Here is a 20,719-nt window from a genome sequence, read left to right as displayed (position 1 = left end):
GCCTTTGGGAGTTGGGCTCTGAATCCCTAATTATTCAGGATAATCCTCAATCCCTCCCGTGGAATTGTGAATAATCAAAACGTTGCGTAGAAGTTAGTCTACTTTGAAATTTTAGACTACATCACTAGTTATAGCATTCTTAGTGCGATAGTACTACAAAAAAGAGACCCTTAAACCCTGAACTATTCCGACGAAGTGGAAATAAAGACCACAACGCGGCAAGAACCGAAATCCCCTATACGCATGGTCAAAGACGCATTTGTGTTGATGCAAACAAATCAGAGTATGAAAGTCAGGCAAAGTTGCAATCGCCGCACTCATCTTAATGTAAGTAAATAAATAGATTAAGTCATAATGTGAAAATTGGTAAGAACTTCGGCTCCAAGATGTCAAGCAGTCGCTGGCATTTCTGATGCAATGTGTAGCGAAGGAACTGATCGGAATATCATGCAAGATGGTATTAACGTTTAGTATAGCCTTACCAGCGGTGGTGAACCAAAGGGTTTTTAAGTCTCCAACGTCACTATGACTTCGTAAAGAAGTCAAGTTTTCTACAAACATAAGACGAAGTTCTCTTCCATCTGCTCAGGGAAGTTAGTGAAAGTGATAATTAATGGAAATGAGTGTATTAAACGTTCTTCTTGCTAAGATAATACTTGGGCTGAAGGAAGACTTCAGTAAATATAATCGCACAGCAATCCAGTCAATGATGTGATCAAAATATGTAAAGTAAAACTGGGACAAAACAGAATTATGCGGCAAGGAAACAACGGAAAAAATGGAAGTCCGATTGCACTCCAATTTCCTTATAGCGCTACTTGTTCTCTTTTATTGCAAAAAATTTTAGGACATGTTCCCGATGTTATTTAACAAGGAAAAAATAAATAAAAGAAACCGTCTATTCAACAATTATACAAGGATCGAATGGGTGCCTCATCAGGAATTGTGAGAAAATACTCATCTGAACCGAACAACTAGACACCACTTTCTTCCTGGGTCATAAAATCACACGGGTTTAGGTAAGAGAACGGTCTAATTTCCAGGATCTCCATTAAAATTGACAATCTTTGAAAACTAGATTGTTTGGAGACAATTACACCTAGTTCACTGTCATAATGTGCGATTTTGCTCCTAACTTCCCTTTGAAACTAAGTGAATTTACCTTTGGTTTTGCCTTATGTAGTCCTTTGTCATGTTTGGTAACATTATATGCACCATGGTCTACGCTCAGATCCAAACCTGCATGCACGTTCTACAGCGCCTCCTCCGTTTCCAGTTATACTGTGCATTTGTGCAGGATTGGGAATTTTCAATCAATCATTAAAGTTGGATTAGGTCATGTTCCTACTCCATGTAATGCATCACCGCAGGCACGACAGAACAATATTCACCTTTTGTGCGGGATGTTCGGGGGAAGGCAATTTTACCAAGCAGTTGATGGGCCCGATTGAAGTATAACTATTCTACTAACAGGCCCAATCACTGGTTGTCTCACTTCAGTGTAGTGACTGAAGATTTTTCTGCATAAAAGGTGGCTCTCTAGTCAACACATCTCCCCGAATAATTGCTTTGCTTTAATGGAGAGACCGTACAAAGTAGTGCTTATTCTTTCCCCAAGGTCACCCAGCGGTTGTATAACGATTGTTTGCCTACACCTCTAAATGACCAATGGCAAATTCGCGTTGATGGGATTAAACAATTTGAATAGGTGATGAGTAAAAACTTGAATTTTACATTCGTTTTTAGAATCTTGTTTGTACAAGTGTTGACAAAACCTTAGCAATAGCTAATAAATAGGTTAATTTTAAAATCATTATGCACAAGAAAAATAAAGAACCAATAGCCAATCATTGGGGTCGAAACTGTGGTAAGGAGGGTAGTTAGTTGCACAAGGCATCATGGTTGTTAACAATTTTGAACTTCAGGATTCTGCCTTACTTATACCACCTACACCACTGTTTTGAATTTCCTCTGCCTGCATATGATAGAGTTACCTCCCGACCTAGTCTTGTAAGGTCCGCAAAGGGATGATTGTAGTAACATGTTACCGTTAATTGCGACCTAGACTCTTTTGAATGCCATGTTAATATCGCCCCTATATGTGTCAATATGCTGCATAATTTTTGCAAAAAAGATATTTAAGATAAAATCAAAATACACTAAATGAGGGTGCTATAGACAATAGAGAACAAACTTATTAATTATTCATAATGCTATGGCACACACATTTACACCCCTTATTAAACAGATGACATACCATTAAACTTAAGGGGCATTAACGCGGCTGTCTTGTAGCTCCCATCTATGAACACATGGCGATTATGGACTGTTTGTATTCTGATCTTCAATGCTTGGAGAATATCTAAACTCTGACAATATGAAATATTGAAGAAAATGCGAAATAAGATTGCGAAAAGAATGCTTAAAACACTTTCGCAGTGCATCCATACTGTTTTAAAATGAGCAGCATTTAAGAAACACAGGTAACGCTGACTAGTTAATCTGCAAATGTGTAGGGTTATGGAGTCTGGACCACTCAAAGACAAAGCTTATGGTTTTCGTACATCCACAAAAGTGGCGCAGCTAAGTGTAGAAGCAGAGGGAATTTTGCCTTCAGTATGATGGCCAGGTTGATTTAGCACAGAGCTTGCATTTCACAAAACGGCTCAAACCATTAATAGTGCGGTAAAGGCTAATAAATTGATTCAAGATCGCAATCCTTTAAGAACACTTAATATACGAAATTATAGCACTTAAAGTAATGTGAATGACATCTATAAATGTATCTTTCTCCTCTTCGCTCATCTTCATGAACCCGAACCGGTTATAAATAAATAATGTAAAATCCACCGGATTTTCACTATTGTTATAAATTCCAGCAAAAAATGAATTTTTGCTACTAATAGAAACCAAATCTACTCATCTATAGGTAGGTGGGCTTGCTAGTTGGTCTAGTAGCCCAGGTAGGACGTTTCGAAATAAATATTTCATTTGTACGAAGGTAAATAATGTCCTAGTATGCTGGCTATTACATTTGTTTGTAAGCATCTCAAGTTGGGAAATTTTTATCACATTACACCTCGAGCTCTCTTCAGAGTGTTCACAACTTTGAGAAACAGCCAGTTCACTGTCCATGCCTCCCCCATAAGCGTCGCGTCTTGAGTGTCACACTTGTAACAGTGCCATGGCCTAAGCCTAGCCTGGTTCACCTCTTTACAAACTAATTTAGTATCCTATATTTTCGATTAAGCTATTGTGATATTGCAAAGGAAATTGGCATCAACTTGCCTTGGGGGCTTGTTAGGAGATAAATGAAATCTAAAATGGGTATCCCGGCAAAGGTGACTAAAATTGTGATGATACAATATAAAAATAAAGGAAAGGAAATTGAATTTTTGCAACTAGGTAGTTCAAATATTCACCGACGTAGATATCAGATCAAAGCAACGATGAATGCAAAAGACCCAGTCGTTTCTAAGTTTAAACACCCGATTGTGTAAAATAGGAAGATCTGTAGACTTTTTCCATTACACAAAACAGAGACTAACCCGTACCCACGACTCAGCAGGAACACAACTCCAACGAAGAGGAAAGAAGGGATGAAGTAACAATAACAATCCAAATATACCCCCTCCTTCTGATCCACTCCTTAAGGTAAGCACCACCCTTTGGCGATTGCCTTCAAGAACCGCCATAAGCGTATGAGCTATATACACTGAAGGACTTTGGCCAGCCTTCAAGCGATGTAATTACATGACAGTAGGAAATGACCTCAACAAGGAGATTTGGTCAGGTAGTCTGAGGATGGTCCTGAACAGTGGCTCCAAAATGCTCACAACAAGGTGCAAACTTTTAGTCAATTCAGCTCAAGGCAGCTCAAAGGCGAATATGAGGTACAGAATAAACGTAAGTTATTTTTATCCTAAAAACCGAAAATCAAACCCTGTATCCTATATAATTTTTTCTACGGTTTTAATGCGATTTCAGTGATCATACAATTCCAAAAATTAGCTCCTCTAAGCGAGATCCAGCCATTCGGTCACTGGCGCTCCCATCTTCCGTCGGACAGAGTGGGCTGGTGTGACAACAAGTTCGTGCCAAGTGGTAAAGAGATTCACTTGCCTTGCAGCCAACTCATTACAGCAAAATGAACTAAAGGGTGTTAAGTTTAACATCTTACTTTACGTTTACTAATATTATCAGCTTTGAATGAATATAGAAAAGCAAAAAATGGATGAGCAGTTGGGCTTTGTTAGAGTATAACATGGTAACAAACTTTCAGTTGAAAATACTACAGGATATGTTCTACATTAACGAAAATTTGGGGGAAAAGTATGGGATTCGAGAAACAGTTAATTACTGGAAGAAATTTCAGTGTAAGCTAAATGACACTTTTAAATCCACAGGAATAAAAATTATCTGATGACAAACTGCATAATAAAAAAATGATGAAATTTGTTTGGACTAGGTTACAGATGCTGTTCTAGGGCCAACCCGCCGAAACCGTCTTGCCAAAGTCGCTGCACACGCAACGGCGCCGATTTCGATGATACCAAGTACCATGACGGTGATTCCGAGAGGTAGTCTATTTTCCGTCAAGACTTTACCGGCTGCCTGGACGCATCCCTACAACGAGTGAAATGAGTGGATGAAAGTGAAAGTCCCAAGGCATGTTTAACTGGACTGAAATAAAACAAACCAGTTTAGGAGCTCGAAAACAAATCTTTCCAGACCTGCAGCAGAATTCGTATGGATCCCTCCAATCACCTGGACCATATGCACCACAGCATTTCAACTAGAGGAAAATGAGTAAAATAGCCATATTTACACTGTTCTGTATCTTTCTGATGGAATTCCGTAAGTGTGAATCGCCGATTCCGCTTTCAATTTTGTAAATGGAATTATTAAAGTATCGTTCAATAAGCTTTGAGGACTAAATGGGCATATTTGCAACCTTATGAATGCTGTTATACCTGGTTTTTCAGCGCGAAAAGCAGTGCACCACAAATGATTTCTCCAACAATTAAAAGCATCATCAGTGTTGCATACTACAAAACGTAAGACGATTAAGAAGTACCCATTTAATAAGACATCCATTCAAATTGCAAGCACCGAAGCAACCGATGAATGCGACTGTTAGCACGGCAAGACCCAGAACTAATGTAAATAAAGGCAGCCCGTAAATCGCGACTATCAATCCATTTTGGACTGCTTCAACGGTAATATAAATACCGAAACCGGTTAGGAGACCACCAGCCACCTAATGGAGCTCGACACATAATGCATAAACTCACAAATACGAAGAAATTGAAAATGACGAAAAAAAATCTAAAGCAACCGCTAGAGCGCGGCATTGCCATTGCTTCTGCAGTTGTATTGGTGCTCATAACAATGCCTCATCCCTGTTTAAATATCCACTTCACACACCTCATGCGATTACTGGAGGCCATGAATAGTCTGACCTACCGTCACCAATCAGACTGGGCTTCATGCACAATGCTATTTGTCACCGTTGTAGTGCACGTGCTATCAAAATGGATATTTAGAATTTTCCTTCTTGACCAACAACTAGGCTTACCTGAAAAAGTGAGTGCTGTTGGAAAAAGTTGCGGATTAGCCAAGCAAGGTATGGATTTCATACTTTAATAAAATTTCGTTGCATCCATCTGTAGGGGGTTAATAAAAGTTAGCACAAATGCCTTTTGAAAGACTAGGCAAATAGAAAGCATCACTACAGGGTGATATTACTTTTAGCTAATTAAAACTGCCTAAGAGGTAAATGCTCAGCAAAGAAATTTAGCTTTTAATTTATAAAAACGATATCTTGGGAAAGGAGTCAATGTCTGCGCGAATCTTCAGAATACGAAGAGGGGTTCAGTCGCGTTCAAGGATTGCAAAACAGCCCATAGTTGTAAAGAACCCACATTTTAATGACGCATCTAGGATACACGAGAAGGGTGGGGCGCATCAACCGAATCCGAGACAAGTCTTCATCTCACATAACTTTGCTACTTTTAAAAGTAGTCATAGAATTGTTTGTTTCTGATTTTATAGATGTCATTTGTACTTCTTTTCCAATAAAGGCATACTTCAAAGTGTAGTTGAAATGCACTGGATTTTTTTCTAGTTCTGGTGCCAATAATGCGTGTTTTTGTTCAGACAGTCTTCGCGATAAATTGTGACAACAAGTTCTGGGTCTTGTTAATAACTTTCAAAGTTGCATTTTGTGGGTGCTAATTAATCGTAAAACTTATTCAACAGGCGCACAAAACTGGTCAGAAGGAGTGGGTTGTGGAGCCACAAGCAGGCGCTTGGTTCAAACTCATGGCAAAACACCCAACCAATCGGTGGCATTGGCAACTGCTAATCAAATTATGGCAGGGGATTGCCATTGGCAAAGCAGCTTTTCCGCACATTGCAAAGATTTGCTTAAATCGCACTATTTAATCCTTCATCCGAATACTTGGTATTAAGTAAGCTCAATGATAGCCTAAAATGTTGTGGCTGTAGCTAAACAAGTCACCCACTTGCTGATTGATTCAAAAGCCGAAAGTATTTGTTAAAAAAGCTGTTTATTTTATCAAATTCTCTGTATTACTTTGCGTTGCCAACTGTTTAACAGGAGAAAAAGTAGGTTTACAGCAGGTCTCTTGCATCAAATGTGACCACTCTGCTGTCGAAAAGCGCTGTGAAAGGTGACAACTAAGGAGTGGGGCGCTCTCGCGTGATTATCGCGTGACATGACCTTTGCATTTGCAAACCGTGCCAGAAGTGATGAAATGTGAATAAACAATAGAAAATTACAATGTACGGAGAAGGTTTGAAGAATATTTGAAAAAGACTGAGGAATTACGTTATTAGTGGCGACGGGTGGAAAAGTGTAGGAGAGTGGGGTTCCAATATGATGAATAAAAAACGCAGTTTATTGCCTTCTTTAAAAGTGTAGATGAAGAAGTATTCTTTACACCGGCTCATTTTTATTCGCCAAAACGACGGCGGCCATTATGGCGCCTACTTCGAGTGCTGCGAGCGCAAATATAGCCGCTCCAATCCCAACGATATTCTCTCTCAGTTCACGGTAGATCTCATCTACACAGCCCTAAAACAGAGCAGAGGGTATCAGAAGACACCAGATTATAAGAATGCACACTTGAAGAGTGATACTTACCACTAAAGGGTATGTAAAACATAGCTGCCTTCCATCTTCGCAACAGAATCTGTTGGGTGCCTTCCAATCAGCCGGGCCATTGGCACCACAACAGTCCATCTGCATAAAAGTAATTTAAATGAAGGCTGTAGGTATTACCTCATCCTGCAGGTAAAGGATAGTTCTCAACAATTCTGTATTATTATTGCTCTCAATCTCTTGAATTGCACTGAGAAAGTATTTTCCGATGTACGGTCTGAACTAGAGGAGTGAAGGTGGTAATGGTGAAGGTGCAGGGAACCTACCTTATCCTTATTGACTATAAGGGCAGTAGTACAGGCGATCTCACCAATCACCATCAGGACGACGAAAAAGCTAAACTAGAGAATGGAATTATTGTTTTCACAATGAGTTTACTAGTAACAGGAAGCATTTATTCATTTTCATGGCACCGCAGCAGCCGAAGAAACCTGTGATCAGCACGAGAAGTCCCAAAACCAAAAAAGCACTGGCAATCGCATTAACTGACCCTGCCGTACTGTATTTCTTGGCTTCAATTACAAGGTAGATGCCGAAGCCGGTCATAATTGCACCGGCCACCTGAAGTACTAGTCACTCAAATTCGTTGACTTACGAAGATGACAACGTCGAAGATAACTAAAAGGATGCGGAGAATGTTAACTGAGAGTGAGTTGTTCATTGTGTTCGGATTTGACTAGGTGTACCCCGCTTGCGAGATACCAATCTTTAAATAGTGCTTGATGCGACTGCTTGGCGGCAAATAGCGAACCACCGTCAATTAATTCGCTGTTGGAGTTGTTCAAATTGCCAATGGGAATCGCGTACTTTTAGAATTACTGCGTTAAGTGGCACTAAAACGTATGTTTCACATCATCAACAAAAAAATGAGCTTGAGCTTTGAAATGATGCTATGGTATTTCCGAAGCACGCGCCCAATTTTACGCAGGCAAGCAATTTGTTGAGAAGAGGCATCATTTCTGCCAGTAAAATCTGTGAAAAGCAATTCCGATTTGCGCCCCTTAGAAACATTCCTCTGGTATCTGCTAATCCGTCAACTCACATCTTTGGTCAGCATCATGCTACCGACCAGTTGGTGGTGCCTCAGAGCCCCCATTGTGAGCGCTACAGATGACTAGTAAATTACCACTACAAATGCAATAGTTAGCTTCGACTCATACAACAGCTACTTTCTCTCTAGCATATCACTTCGGACCTTTTTCTGCATTTATATACTTCCGCAGTCCTAATAGAAGCATTTAAAACAAATATTCAAACAATAATCAAATTGGGGTTTTTTAACCCAGTAAGACAATCACTTGGCTACTTTAAGATGCTACACATGAAATATAGATAGGGAGTAGAGAAAACACTTGCTTGTTGGTAATGAGAATACCTATAATGACACAAGTGTCAAGTTGAAATAATCGGGATTGGTTGTGCAAACAGCGAGCCAATTTTTATTTCATAAATGAATTAATTCATGAAAAAGGAAATTTGTATTTGGGTGCCTTTGTGAGCAGACAAAGTTGTTAACTCGTTTTCCATCTAGAAATGATAATTGATGAAGCCACCCACGCGAACCGAGAAAAAGCTCATCGATGCAATGCCTTCAAAAACCACCCCAACGGCATTCTTATGCCTCGTCATTTATGTGTGCTTTGCATTCAACCCGTCGATGTTTTTTTATAAAGCCAAGGCGACAATCATGAAAGGGGTTTTATGGAGAATGGGTCTATGATTAGCTAAAAATGGGATATTACTGCAATTCCATTCCATGTCCTGCATGCATTTGACTTTATTTAAGAAACGTAGGATACGTACATCCCTCAATCGTGATTATTAAGCAACAGCCTTTGTTTAAATTGGACAGTCCTGTCTTTGCAGGGAAGTGTATTATTACCTTTTGTTCATTTGACAGATTCGCCAATGAACCATGAACGCTGTATTTTTTCAAGTCTGATTTCAATCGGTTTGGTCGATTCGCATTTACTCGGACCTCTCATCCACTATACCTTTCCTTTCACGATTGATTTAATAACCCACTGTCACATTGTCAGATTATTGGCCTTTAGCAACTCGAAATGTCGACGGTCGGGTAATTGCTACACTGATACGTTTTTAAGGCGTCCAGTGAATAGCGATTATGTGTTTGTGATTTATTTCTTGGCAAACATGGTTGTGGGCAAAAGTGATTCATGGCTAATTATGATGACTATGATGGAAAGCCTGATGGAAAACAAAGTCGAGAAATCAGTGAGTCAAATAACACTAAAAAAGGTTCATTACACAAACAAAGTGAGACACCGACGGGGTGTTTTAACTATTTTGCATGATTTCTTCCTTTATTAGGCGTTGCTTTGGTTTGATAATGTAAAGTGCTTTTCAAGAAGAGGAAAGCGTGCATCATCTCGTGCGTGGGTGTCGTCTTGAGCTTAATAATGCGTTGATGGCACACCTTGTTTTGACATGACAATTGAAACGACAACTTACCTGGCGACATAATTTTTAATAACAAAATTTTCTAACAGCAAGGACAACACTCCTATGATGTTTTTTTCCCATAAAGTTCCTAACTTTGAGATTCTAACGAAATGACTTGAAGGTGAGCAGGGTTGACGATGGAGATTAAAAACGTGTATATTGTATTCTTTCCTTCGATCAATGTGGCCCCAAAATGGGATTGCAAAATTGTCACAAATCCTGGGAACCCGAATTACTTGAAAAGTGTACAAACTCCTCAGCAATAATAAGGTAGGTAGAAACACTCAATATGTACTAATTTTCGTAGGAATTACACTTTCTCCTGTTTCTTTGCAAACAAAATGACTGTTAGGTAAGTGGCCATAAGATACACAGTTGAAAAGACACTTCAGCTTGTGTGTGATGAAAGGCAACGCGTCAAACTGCCTAGTTCGCCATAAACTATTTAGTTGGGATGCTCCCATTCAACTGTTGGGATTGTTTTCGATCCCAGAAATGCTTATACTACAGCGTTTCGATATCCACATCTACTGAAAGTGCAAAAACTATGTTGCTCACTTATCTTGTTGGCCAGTTGTCCCTAAGGAGGCACTTTGCGTGCACCAATAACCCTTTCTTTGAAAGATAAAAATACGCAGGATCGTGATCACTGGCTGAACTCTGAACTGAAGCTTCCAGTTGGGATTGCGACCAACCAGCAGTCGGCATTACCGCTCCTTGTTCATGTCCACACAGCTGTAGTTTATAGTAGAGACCCGTTATCTGGTGGCATTATTAAACGCCCTCGCGAGGTCGACATACATACATTTATTTAATCCAATTTAGGAATTAAACGAACTCAAGCAAAGCGATTTTAGACCAGTATGATGAAAAGGTTATAATCAAGTATAGTTACATGTCATGTCTCTCCTCATGAAACTTTCCTGTCTACTTCTTATCACATTGCTCAGATGTGGTCCAATTAGCTTGTGAAATAAGCTGTTAAATCAACAACAAATCGCGTAGACAAATTTGTCCCTATTATCTCTTGCTATTTTAGACAAGTTCTGCCTAAAGAGGGTATTTTCTAAGGTGCTCTACTTTCGAAGCAGCATGGCATCATTTAACGTGTGTCATATTTCATAGGCGTTAATGCCTTTTTCGTTTCAAACTCATAAGATTGCATTTTTATTTCACTCATGTGTAATCGTCACGACGGCATAAAAGTATGAGTTAACTAGTATAACACCCACCAAGTGACGAGTAGGTGAATTCGTCATTTTCGCGTCTATCTGAAAGAGACTTGATAACGCCCCATAGATCACAAATGAGAGTATGCAGTTTTGACGTCAGCACTTATGAGGTCTATTGGTAATCACAGTCAGCGATTTCGCTGTGTGATCAGAAGTAGAGTAGATGCCTGCAGACCTAGCATTTGCTTTGGTTCGAACATTATCTACTGTGTAGGCCATGCATGTAATACTTGCCTCGAATGCCCTCGCAGAGGCCTACCTTTTCACCATCTCGTAATGAAATAAACTACAAATTACTACTAATCACCAAAATGATTTAATTAAGTGTGGCTTTTTTAACTATGCTTGTTGAGTTTTTTGTCTTTTATCCATATGAATTACTCCAAAAGAAAGCTTGCCTTAATTTAGCATCGTCAACAAATGTAATTATGGTCTACCTGGATTCACAATTAAAGAGTTGGACAAGCTTGATCAACTTTTTCACAACCGCTTGTTCCATCATCGGAGATGCATTGATAATATGGCACAACAGACGAAACTATCGTTACCTGTCAATTTGAAATGGTGCATCAGTGACTTGTGCTTGGCGCCTATCACAGCTACGTTCCAATTACTCTTTCTCACGACTCAATACCGACAAAGCATTTGCTAGGGTTTAGCGAAAACTTCTTATTTGTATCTCAAATTCCGCGCGCATTACTTTCTGAAGCATTTATGCTTGCCTCCTAAGTATGCCCTGACGCAATACCTTAAACTAATGCTAGTGAACAGTGGCCCATAATCCTTTAATGCTTAGATAATTTTGTTTAACTTTTCGATTGGGTTTTACGATCATTTTAGGCTCTGCCTTTGTACTTCCACCGAGTGGCATGCCCTTGGGCCATGCCAATTGTCCACAATCCTCCCCCACGTCGGTAACATATATTCTGTCTTGGTGCCATGAATTCATTCTTCTTCAACGAGGTCTCGATATGCAACAGTATGTTGTGTGCCGTCTTTAAAAGCAAATATGGGAATACTCTATATGCATTGAATTTTATGCCCTTATCGCTAAGCATTAAGTTGGTGGAGTGCTACAGGGAGCTGCTTTTAGGCAAGTATCAGGCTAGCGGTTAGGAATGCACAAGGGCAACCTCAATGCACTTGTCTGCAGAACCCATATGCATACTCAAACGCCCCATCACAGTCATTACAATTAAGTAATGTGGTTTTACCTCGACCGCAAAATTTGATTTCACTTATGGGTTTGACTAAACACGTGGTGTTTGCCCTAATTCAGATGCTATCCTTAAGTAACCTATTCAGTGCAGTTGACCAGTCCTATTTCATGCCAATGATTTTATCTGTCCAGCTACCTCTAGCAGCAATTGCCTTATTAGGGTAAACCACTCTTTGGTATAGTTCCACGTGTTAGGAGATTCTATCGTTATTGGCAAGATTAGAACCTGAACACTGTATAAATCGCTGCATTTATTGACACAACCAGAGATGGAGAATTGAATGCAGATAAATAGTTCCCTTTTTTAACGGTGAGGATAATAAATGCAGAATTTGGGTGCATAATGCACAACAAAGTGGAGGTGCAGCAGGGTGCCGACTGGGATGTCACTTGCCACTGTTGCACGTTTTGCACTAGTTTGGTCAGAAACAGCGGCCACAACGGGACCCACCTCCATAACAGCGAGCACGGTAGTGGCTGCGCTAGCATCGAGGAGGTGGCCTTTCACAATATAGCAGACTGTATTGGCATCGCCTTAAACTGCACAATATGCGTAGCTCAAACTCAAATGTAAAGAGGAGCACAGGTAAGCTTGAGGTTAAAAGGATATTATACCCTCTCTGGATGATTAATGCAAATAGACTCATGGTCATCACAGCAATGCATAATGGGATATTTCCAATTAGATGATCCACCCATCAGCGTCAGTGTTACATTTACGATGGGAAATTAATCCAAAGCAAATAGTTCAAAAGTGGTGAAGCCTTTGAGATTGAAATTATGGTAGTATTATTGTGCATTTTTAAATCAGCTCGAAAATAAATCATGTCATAACTAAAAAAGTAGTACTTTCTTTTTAGTGCCTACCTGAGTGGATGTACATGATGTTGTGCCATGAGTAGCGGCGCAATTCACCAGATGATAGAGTAGCATCATATGGACAAATTTACGACCGAGTCACCGAACACCAGCATTTGGTTAAGGAAGTTAGTTTTGAGGACCACTGCACAACGCGTGCTAGTGAGCACATTCCATGCCCTCAAAGAATTTCGAACTTTCGCAAGTAAAAACCATCTTGTTCATAACGCTTATTTTGGTATAAAGATAATTCTTATCCATAGGTTCTTCAGTAACCGCGCTCGGCCACCAAAAGCGTTATCTTTATGCAGAGTTCTGACTTTATTAACAGTAAGTTGAAGAGTCTCCTAATTGAAAATTTTATTCGAATTTCGTAGTTAAACGCTTAGCTATAAACTCTACCATCACGATTTTTTGCATTGGGATGTTTACTAAATACAGCTATGCCTCTTCAAAATGAGGCCGCTCATCCAGAGGACTAACAGGTTTAGAAGAGACGTTTCTTAGCCTGAAAAGTAAATACGAGAAGTTGCAGCTTGTATTAAAAAAAGCGTTGCAAATTCACCATATAGTCTCAAATTCACTCTGCCGCTGCTAAAATAAGCAAAATACAAGAGTCGATTTCGCAAGCATATTCAAACTACTTTAATTCAATCCTCGAAATGTACCGAAATGCGCCATCACCAACACCGATGCAGTTATGCAATGGCAAGAAAACGGGCTGTCTTTTGTACTGAAAAGACACCTCATTTTTTACATAGGATATTCAGGAAAAATGAATTTACAGCACCACAAATGCCTATCACCGTAGTTTATCTCTTTCCCGAGGAGCGGCTTCAAGGTACTCGAGGGTGCGCACACCGAATACGGAGTGTCCCACCCTTTAACCACTGGAAGAGTGACTGAATGCTGACGCCGTGTATTACAAGCCTCTGCAAGTGAAGTGGAGCGACCAAAATTACAACTGGCGCATTATCTGTATCCTAACTAGTTGGGATTTCTTGCTGTTATAAAATCATTTCAAAGCTTGGGAAGCGCAGGTTCAATCCCTTATTTGCCCTAAGTTTTGATAACAAAAGCCATTAGTGCAAGTTAGAAGCAGAATAACAATCTTCCGAATTTCAACGCCATATACCCGCATTCGAACATACCACCTTAACCTGTAATCGTATTGATGACTACAGTGTGGTTCCAATTCCCTGCGTATTCCAGTTGGTACAAAACTAATACTACTACTAACAAGTTATTTTGACTCAGGAAGAACCTCTTAAACGAGTAGATTAGCATGAGCAGCTGCAAGTGAGAAATGAGAAATAAACAAACTTGGTTAATTTTGAACTCAAGCCCTATATGGTTATGAAGCCGTTATCAAAGCCAGTTCTTTTTTCTAAACAATAAGTTCAATGGCAAATCCACTGGACACATCTTCACACTACCTAAATGGGAAAACATCCACGATGTCATCCTCAATACAGACGTATTTTTTGGGAAAGTTTGTTAAACAATGGTAAAAAGAAATCAAGAAAGTTGGTAAACTAAAAGCAGAAAGCACATGTCTCTTCGCGCACAGCTAAATGAGATCAATTTTCGCCTTGGTTCATGTGCCGCTATTCTTTGAGTATTAATGACGGGACGAACCGTTTCTGACGCATTGCTCCCAACCATTCGGAATCAAACGGCTCAGGATTGATTTCCTCCCCTTTATTCAGGCGAAGTAAACACCAAATACCGATAAAACTGGGGCCTTTTTGCCGGATTTTTCCAATAATGGAGTTAACCTCAATTAATAATGCATACCTGACATCGCCATGTTTGGTAAAGGGGAACTTGATTGTCAACCCTCTCAACTTTTTGGAATTATATCGCATCGTCAACATCAGACGCCAACATAGTCTATTTCTGAACCGAGTATTACTCAGAACTCATTCTACCGTTGCTACAACTTCGTTCGTAATAAGCCCCGATGTCTTTTCACGAGAAACAACCTTGTCCAGTGCTCCGAAGTAGTAAATGCTCCAGCCTATTCGCACAATATGGGAAAGCTGTTTCCAAGCAAATTAGTAACAAACTTTGCGGTATGCCAAGAGACCTTACTTTGCCTCTCAGAGTTACGCCAGTTCGTTGTAATCAACGAAATCATGAATGCCGAACAGTGCTTCTCGGCGCCTACACAAGCCAAACACATTCGGATACTAAAACACCGAATGTCCCACTTTGCTTCACGCAACCAAATAATTCATTTTGATACAACTTGAGGCTTAAGGAAGACGCTGAAGCGTTCACCAAGGGGAAATTGTGACCGCGATCCTCTCTATGTGATACTTTGGCAACATAAGCACAGTCCTAGGGAGGTCAAGAACCAGTTTTGCAATCTGCCACCGGTAGGCACAGCTGAATCCGATCAGACCTAGATTTCACCCCTTTCAAAATGCATGAATTCAACGCAATCCACTATCAGAAACTGAAACTTAGCTATACAAGCCCAACTCGAACACGATACTGCATTCCTTAAGTCGGTTTGTGGATTGGCCCAGATAACTCTCGACGAGGTTTAGACGATTGAGATCACAACTCCGTCAATTCGTAGAAGGACAAGCACAAATTAGACGTTTCTATAAGTGAGGGATCGAAGTACATATGCTGATCGAAATAATGTCCGAATTGGGAAGGAAAGTCGGCAAAAGTACCATCAGAACACACTCAACCGCGCTCTGTGGGCCGCGACGTACACATCTCAGAGAACGCCCACGCCGACATGTCTTCTACCCCGCTTAAATCACGTGATACACAACAGTGGATGGGTCTGATATTCAAAAAACAGGGTTTTCATGCCGCATGATTACAGAGCTCGTCGACATCTGGATAGTCGACGAAGAAGGAAGCAGGAACGATACTAGGTGTCTAAACGGCGTCGTGAATTCAGAGTGAATTTTAGGTCGTTCACCTCCGAGCCCTGCACGTGCACACACGTTTTCTCAACGAAATAAGAGAGTGAGTCCGTCGAAACAAAGGCACGAAACACAACGAAGTACGATGAAGCCCCGTACGCATTACGCAGAATTTAGTCGTTCATCAAGACCTTGTTGATCCATGGACAAGGTAAGTGCAAAAAAACAATACATTTGTGAAATTGAAAAGCTGTACGATTTATCCCACACGTCAAGCCAGACTGGATATAAAAAAAACACACATAGCCAACTAAACCCCGTAAACAGATTTAGACCAGGGCAAATCAAGGTTGTTGACATCAGCCAATAATGAAAACGGAAAATTTCCGAGGATAGACAAGATTCATACTGATGAGACGCAAACAATCCCCGTAAGAAGATGGGTCACTTGCAGCATTAGTCAAAAACATTACATGATGACTTTAAATGCACGGCAGCAGAACTTTGCCGAAGTGTATGATTGTGAACGCTATTAGGTCCCGTAGTAATGAGGACCGGGCCAAATACACTACTATTAGGAAATAAGTAAAAAATTTGGCAAACATTTATTTGTACAAAAAACCCGCCAAGATGTCGGTCATTTCAATCCTCCACGTTTCTGGGTGCTAATATAAAAAACTAAAGTAATAGTCATATTCTAACTGAAACTATACCATTGTTTCCTCGAATAAAAGTGTCACCATATTTGTTCTTCAGTTGACCCTCGACGTACTCTTCTGTCTGCTCCAAAACAACGTTCATATAGCCATCAAGGGATATCAAAACGCCACGATAGTCCGCACCTGAATTCAGCTTAACGACAACGGGGCGGCCAATAATGAGCTTAAGAAAGTCCCTCGGTGTTTGTTTTTGTGACATTTGCGTGCTACAAAAATCAAAGACAATTAATGAAATTTCGACTAATCAGGCAAAATTATACTTGGGCGAATAAAAAACCAATTTAATGACTTTTTAGAAGCATTGATAACGACGCTAACAAATGGCGAATTTAAAATCCTGCGCCATGAAATCAACACTAGAGGACCACAAATCCACTAGTATGAAGAAGGCAATAGCATAAGGCGGAGCGTATAAAATTCGAAAACACAGGTGGAACAGACAAAACGGCCAGGCTTTGAATAACGTGACCAGAAACCTTAAGAGGGAACTACACTGGAAACAGGAGAAGTCCAACACATCCTCACTACTCACGATACAACAAAAACGAGAATAACAACCTTGTAAGAAATCTACACCAAAGTTACATAGTAAAGGAGCCGGAGTAAATGCACTACAGGCATTTGAAAGGCCTCCCAGAAGTTAGCCGCTAAAAACGCTGTTACACTTAAAAATGTTCGAAAATTCCAAATTAACCTAGATATCTCAACTGGCAACTCATCGGAACAAAGCCACAACAACCTGCAAGGGAACCTGACCGAACAGAGAGATCACACAAAGTGCTTTGCTTTTATTGGCCAATTTAAAAAAACCGAAAACCGGGAAAAAAATAAAACCCCATCAAAGCATTCTTAAAAATACTAAAAAACACGAAGCACTTGCTTAGTAAGCAAAAAACTCGGTGCACTTGAAAATAAAAAGATGCTAGCTGCAAGAATGCGCAAAATTGGAAGATGAACCATAATACAACTGCAGCCTGAGTAAAATGACAAATTCATGTGTCGGGGTCATCGATGCCCTCACCCATCTTCGCTAATACTGTATAACTTAAAAATTGTTTAGGGATGAGCATCTTTTGCTCGGAATTTTGTGAATATGCACAGATTGTTAAATTTTGACAGGAGTTAATGATAGTTGCCACTTCATGGATCATTATTGTCCGCGCAACCATGTAATTAAGGTACGGTTAACTTAAACTATTCGGAGTCCTTGTTTGGATGCTTTTACTCGTGAGTACATTGGAACAGACAAGCATAACGTAGAGGGCAGCAGTAAGGCCAAATTCATGTCCCCACCCAGATTTTAACGCTTAGCCCGACTTGCGAAACGTAGACCAAACTAGGGTACGGAAAAGCGCCAATAGCGCATTGTCCCAAGGCTCCCTGAAGACGAAAGAAGACACCATACCCGGGCAGATTATATATTCAGAGCAGAGGTATCAGGGCTACTGGCATGGCCCAAAGGCCAGCCCACCCAGCGAGGTACGGGGAGGCTAACTCGAAGTACAAAAGCGGCGTTCCACCAACGCCGGGGGACGAAACACTATCGTATTACATAGCCTCCCTCATCTCTTGATCGTCGTCCCTACCGCTTCCGCAGGTCAACCTTTCGCGTCAGCCATTACAGCGTAGTCGGTGCTGTAAAGAAACACCCACGATTCGACCGTGCTGGTCACCAAATTAGCGTGCAACTGAGGAGATACTTAACCTCAAGGTCACTGATCCCTCTTGGCAGCTTGACTGGATCTGGAGTTTTGTTCGGTTTAGGGATTTGATTTAGAACGGGGAACTGCATTGGCCATCATGCGTGTCCATAGATAGATGCAGGAACACTGGCCTAAAAGCAGATTTGTGTATGGAAGGACGGGATTTAATAAAAATCCATAGGGGAAGGTGGGAAAAGTCTGTAACGCAACTTTCCGATGGTTCACGGCTAGTGTTGCTTCAGTTGTTAGTAGCTTTCCTGCAGAACACGGGGCTGGGATAGATGTCGAAAGCCGACGTCACCTTCAACACTTCTATTAGGGGTCATCACCATTCTCCCATCCGTAGCATATGTACTTCTTCCGCTCCACTAAGGTCTATGACGCAGGATTGAAAAAGAGGACACATGCCCTTTAGGATCGGGTTCACTTTCCGCTGCCACCAATGTAGGGCGAGACTCACCGGTCTCCTCCCCTGTTCCTAGTGTCCTTAGAACAGCCCAGGTTGATTTGACTTTGACATATCTGTTAAAGGGGAAAAGATCGTGAGGAAAAGCACAATGTTTAATAATGGGAAGAACCGCAATCACAACTAAGCACGGAAGGCGACGACCCTCTCACTAGGTTCGAATTTCCAGGTTGTTTCCTCCCTGAATGGTACATTAAAGCAACACAAGTATTACAGTAGTGTAGCGTCCCGAGACTCCCTGAAGACGAAAGAAGACACAATACTTGGGCAGACTATATATATTTAGCACGGAGAAGGTGTCTGGGGTATTGGCATCGCTCAAAAGACCAACCCACCCAGCGGGGTAAAAGGGGGTTATCCAAAGTACGAAAGTGGCGCCTCACCAGAAACGAGGGATAAACCACTACCGTATTACAGTAGCATAAGGAAAGTGCTGTAAACTGAGAGCAATAAGACGGTAAAATATTAATTTCACACGAGGCTAGTTGAATCAATATAAAAAAATAATTGCGGAATAAAAATAGCAGAAAGAATACAAGTTTAATGAATTTACTAAGCACTGGGGATTTTATTTAAAATCAAAACTGCTGCTTTATTTACAGCGATATATAAGGGATTACGATGTCTTGGTTGTGCAAGGAAAGTCTGATTTCTGATTTCATTTTTTTGAGTTGTTGCTTCTAAATTGTTTAAACTCCTCCTTTTGAAGTATAACAAATTTTTCCCTCTCATAAATCCTAACCAAACAATGTTAAACTTTTCTTGCATTGGCTCTCTTTTCACAATTGCCTTGTGCTCATTACGTGCTATTTCGGCATGGATGTTGCTGATGGGTTCATACGCGAGTTCGGTTATAATTTCTACACACCCCATGAGATTAGATCGCTCTCTGTACTCGAAGTAACTTCTAATGCAACGTTTGACAAAGTTACCAATCGTGGAGTCGATGGTGGTCTTCATGACATGGCTCTTGGACCATGCACTGAAAAAGATGTATGTGCGCATTGCGGCCTAGGATTCTTGCAATGTCCTGGCCACATCGGTCACATAGAATTCTCCAAACCAGTGTATAATCCACTGCTTTTTGACCTTGTTGTCCGCGTAAGCAAAAATGCTGTAGCTAATTTTCCAGTTATTAAAATCTTTCTGTTTTTCGTGTTTCAAAATTTATGACGTCGATCTTCTCTCCGCTTGCCTTGAACTGCTGGGCTTGCCAGGTAGTTATTTATCAGTCACTACAACTAATTAGATCTTCTGCTTCCGAGCAAGCCAAAACCATCCGAAATTGAGGATCTTAAAAGTCTTACCCCGGCAGAATTGCGGAAGACCGCTATGCGTTCTATGGCTACTCGTCGACGCATACCGTGCAGAAATTGTACTGCTAAGGCATGGGTACTGCGACACATAAATCACCAGCAAATCGTGATGAGGCCCGTATCAGATATTCGAAATTCAAGGCATATCGGCGTTTCCAAATACAATGTGTAAGTGGGAGGTAAAATCTTACATTAAATGTTACATCTGTAGCATGCTGAAGCGCCTGAGTATAATGTTGATGGTAGTTAAGTTAGATATAGGCGAGATTGGTGTTGCAGCCTCTACACTGCCTGTGCTAGTCGTTCCTTTATTTTCATATATGCAGTGATGCTGATGATGCAAACTACGAGCATGGTGAGCTGGAAAGTTGGGCCCAAGTCGAAGCACAGCTACTGGGTGACAAATATACTTCACATCCAGTAATTTCGTTTGAAGACGAGGTTGTGGTGAATGCTGGCGTTGAATTAAACGACCTTGCTGAATCTGTTCGCGACAGATTAAAGGAACTATCATCTGGTCCACAAAAGGAGGCGTTTTCATCTCCAGGTATAAGTCTTCTCTCAGATGTTCTTATCATCTATAAAAATAGTAGAACATACCTCTGAGAAATAAGTGTACGTCTACATTCCACATTAACTATACAATCAATCTATTAACGATTCGCCAGA

General features: G+C 40.6%; 5 protein-coding genes across 5 annotated transcripts in view; 2 read left to right on the top strand and 3 right to left on the bottom strand. All coding sequences in view use genetic code 11, as the record gives it.

Annotated features, from left to right (window-relative positions):
• Positions 1 to 1,797, top strand: part of EGR_00714 (hypothetical protein) — a gene marked incomplete at both ends in the record, with an annotated part of 2,540 nt that extends 743 nt beyond the window's left edge. The window contains 2 exons of the mRNA XM_024489963.1: positions 696 to 861; positions 1,747 to 1,797. Coding sequence (XP_024355366.1) covers positions 696 to 861; positions 1,747 to 1,797 — 217 coding nt within the window. The remainder of the gene's footprint in view (positions 1 to 695; positions 862 to 1,746) is intronic.
• A 2,667-nt stretch (positions 1,798 to 4,464) lies between these two features.
• EGR_00713 (hypothetical protein) lies at positions 4,465 to 5,354 on the bottom strand (the record flags this gene model as incomplete). Its single annotated transcript, XM_024489962.1, has 3 exons — positions 4,465 to 4,626; positions 4,700 to 4,795; positions 5,295 to 5,354. The coding sequence occupies 3 exons, from the start codon at positions 5,352 to 5,354 to the stop codon at positions 4,465 to 4,467; spliced, it is 318 nt and encodes a 105-aa protein (XP_024355365.1).
• Positions 5,355 to 6,961: 1,607 nt separating this feature from the next.
• EGR_00712 (Leukocyte surface antigen CD53) lies at positions 6,962 to 7,847 on the bottom strand (the record flags this gene model as incomplete). Its single annotated transcript, XM_024489961.1, has 6 exons — positions 6,962 to 7,099; positions 7,169 to 7,267; positions 7,307 to 7,408; positions 7,453 to 7,522; positions 7,572 to 7,747; positions 7,782 to 7,847. 6 exons carry the CDS (start codon positions 7,845 to 7,847, stop codon positions 6,962 to 6,964), a joined length of 651 nt encoding a protein of 216 aa, XP_024355364.1.
• An 8,636-nt stretch (positions 7,848 to 16,483) lies between these two features.
• EGR_00711 (U6 snRNA-associated Sm-like protein LSm6) lies at positions 16,484 to 18,928 on the bottom strand (the record flags this gene model as incomplete). Its single annotated transcript, XM_024489960.1, has 4 exons — positions 16,484 to 16,524; positions 16,560 to 16,771; positions 18,729 to 18,790; positions 18,887 to 18,928. 4 exons carry the CDS (start codon positions 18,926 to 18,928, stop codon positions 16,484 to 16,486), a joined length of 357 nt encoding a protein of 118 aa, XP_024355363.1.
• A 622-nt stretch (positions 18,929 to 19,550) lies between these two features.
• The window catches only part of EGR_00710 (Kelch-like ECH-associated protein), a gene marked incomplete at both ends in the record, with an annotated part of 26,825 nt that continues 25,656 nt past the window's right edge, over positions 19,551 to 20,719 (top strand). Inside the window, 4 exons of the mRNA XM_024489959.1 lie at positions 19,551 to 19,835; positions 19,867 to 19,951; positions 19,984 to 20,218; positions 20,377 to 20,597. Of these exons, the coding sequence (XP_024355362.1) occupies positions 19,551 to 19,835; positions 19,867 to 19,951; positions 19,984 to 20,218; positions 20,377 to 20,597 (826 nt within the window). The remainder of the gene's footprint in view (positions 19,836 to 19,866; positions 19,952 to 19,983; positions 20,219 to 20,376; positions 20,598 to 20,719) is intronic.

Source organism: Echinococcus granulosus, assembly GCF_000524195.1.
Source record: "Echinococcus granulosus chromosome Unknown EG_S00003, whole genome shotgun sequence".
Lineage (NCBI taxonomy): Eukaryota > Metazoa > Platyhelminthes > Cestoda > Cyclophyllidea > Taeniidae > Echinococcus > Echinococcus granulosus.
Note: the sequence above shows the minus strand (reverse complement) of the source record. Positions and strands in the feature narration are given on the sequence as shown.